The sequence below is a fragment of the Chrysochloris asiatica genome, unplaced genomic scaffold (assembly GCF_000296735.1).
Source record: "Chrysochloris asiatica unplaced genomic scaffold, ChrAsi1.0 scaffold00048, whole genome shotgun sequence".
Lineage (NCBI taxonomy): Eukaryota > Metazoa > Chordata > Mammalia > Afrosoricida > Chrysochloridae > Chrysochloris > Chrysochloris asiatica.
This window is the reverse complement of record NW_006408566.1, coordinates 8,563,003-8,564,238: the sequence shown is the minus strand read 5'-3', so window position 1 is coordinate 8,564,238 and position 1,236 is coordinate 8,563,003. Positions and strand designations below refer to the sequence as shown.

Below are 1,236 nucleotides of genomic sequence, written 5' to 3'. Positions count from 1 at the left end.
CTGACAGAATTGGTAAGAGATGGGGTCAATACTTAAAACAAGCCCATCTGACTTCTAAGCCCATGTTCTACTAAATGAAATCTTGCAACATTTTCCTAATTATAATAAAGATCTATTATAATTATTCTTCCACTGTCTAGCACATAGTAAGTATTTAAGAAATATTTGGTGAATTAATTAAGGAATGAGTGATTTAAAATGATGATCTGAGGTTAAATAACAAAATTATATATACCATTGCTTTTTTTGTTGTTGTTAAAACAACTCAGCAAAATAAAATTCTGGGTTATTGTTGGACAAGATTGTTTCACACATACATCAAATCAGCAAAATAAATAAACAGCAACTTCATATACAAAAAAAGGAAAAGAAACTTTATCTTTGGCCTTTTTTAACCATTTCATACAAACCAATTACAACACAGCTAAGTACATACACAAAAAAGTTACTAGAAAGCTAGGAATAAGATTGTAATTTTTTTTGTTGTTGTTTTTGCTTTTTTCGCAAGGTTTTTTCCCCCCTCATTTGAGATTATAATGAAAATGGTCACACCATAAGTAAAGTCAGAATTACAGCAGACAACGCTCCGAAGGCTGGTTTGGTCATCTGAGATCATTAAAAATGGCTGACCCCTAACAAGATGTACAAAAATATAAAATGTAAATAAAAAATACAAATTTTCCTTTTAAAGTACTTTTAAGAAAAAAAGCAAGGCCTTGGAAGTTTTGGTTCTTTATTCTCCCCTGTTGCAAATTCACATTGTGGTTTTGGTTGGGTGGTGGTGAGCTCTTGTTATCTGCTAGTGGAGCTGCCCAAAGTGGGCAGGTGGGACTCTCTACTCGAAGGTGACCACGTTTAGAGTCGAAGATGGGAAGTTGAGGGTGAATAGGTCACCGTGGCCTTTTTAAATTTAACTTTTCCTTTTTTGCTGTCTAGTCATTCTTGTTGGTCTTGTGCTTTTTGGTGTCAACATCATCATCCTCATCATCTTCAGCTGCCCGTTTGCCCGTAGCAGCTTCAGTCTCCTCATCTTCATCTACATCTTCTTCCTCACCATCACCTTCTTCCTCGTCTACCTCATTGTCAGCCTCCTGTTCCTCATTTTCCTCGTTAGCATTCCCATTAGCGGGTGCGTCTCTTATATTTTCTGTTTCCTCCACAACCTCCTTCTTCTCCTTTAAGTCCTTGGTGGTGATCTCGGAGCTGGTGTCCACAGACGCGTCTGACATGATGGGG

The 1,236-nt window shown here is 37.1% G+C and overlaps 1 protein-coding gene across 1 annotated transcript; it reads right to left on the bottom strand.

Annotated features, from left to right (window-relative positions):
* Nucleotides 1–932: 932 nt before the first annotated feature.
* On the bottom strand, nt 933–1,229 carry LOC102836063 (prothymosin alpha-like). The gene has a single exon (XM_006862451.1). The coding sequence runs from the start codon at nt 1,227–1,229 to the stop codon at nt 933–935; it is 297 nt and encodes a 98-aa protein (XP_006862513.1).
* Nucleotides 1,230–1,236: the final 7 nt, after the last annotated feature.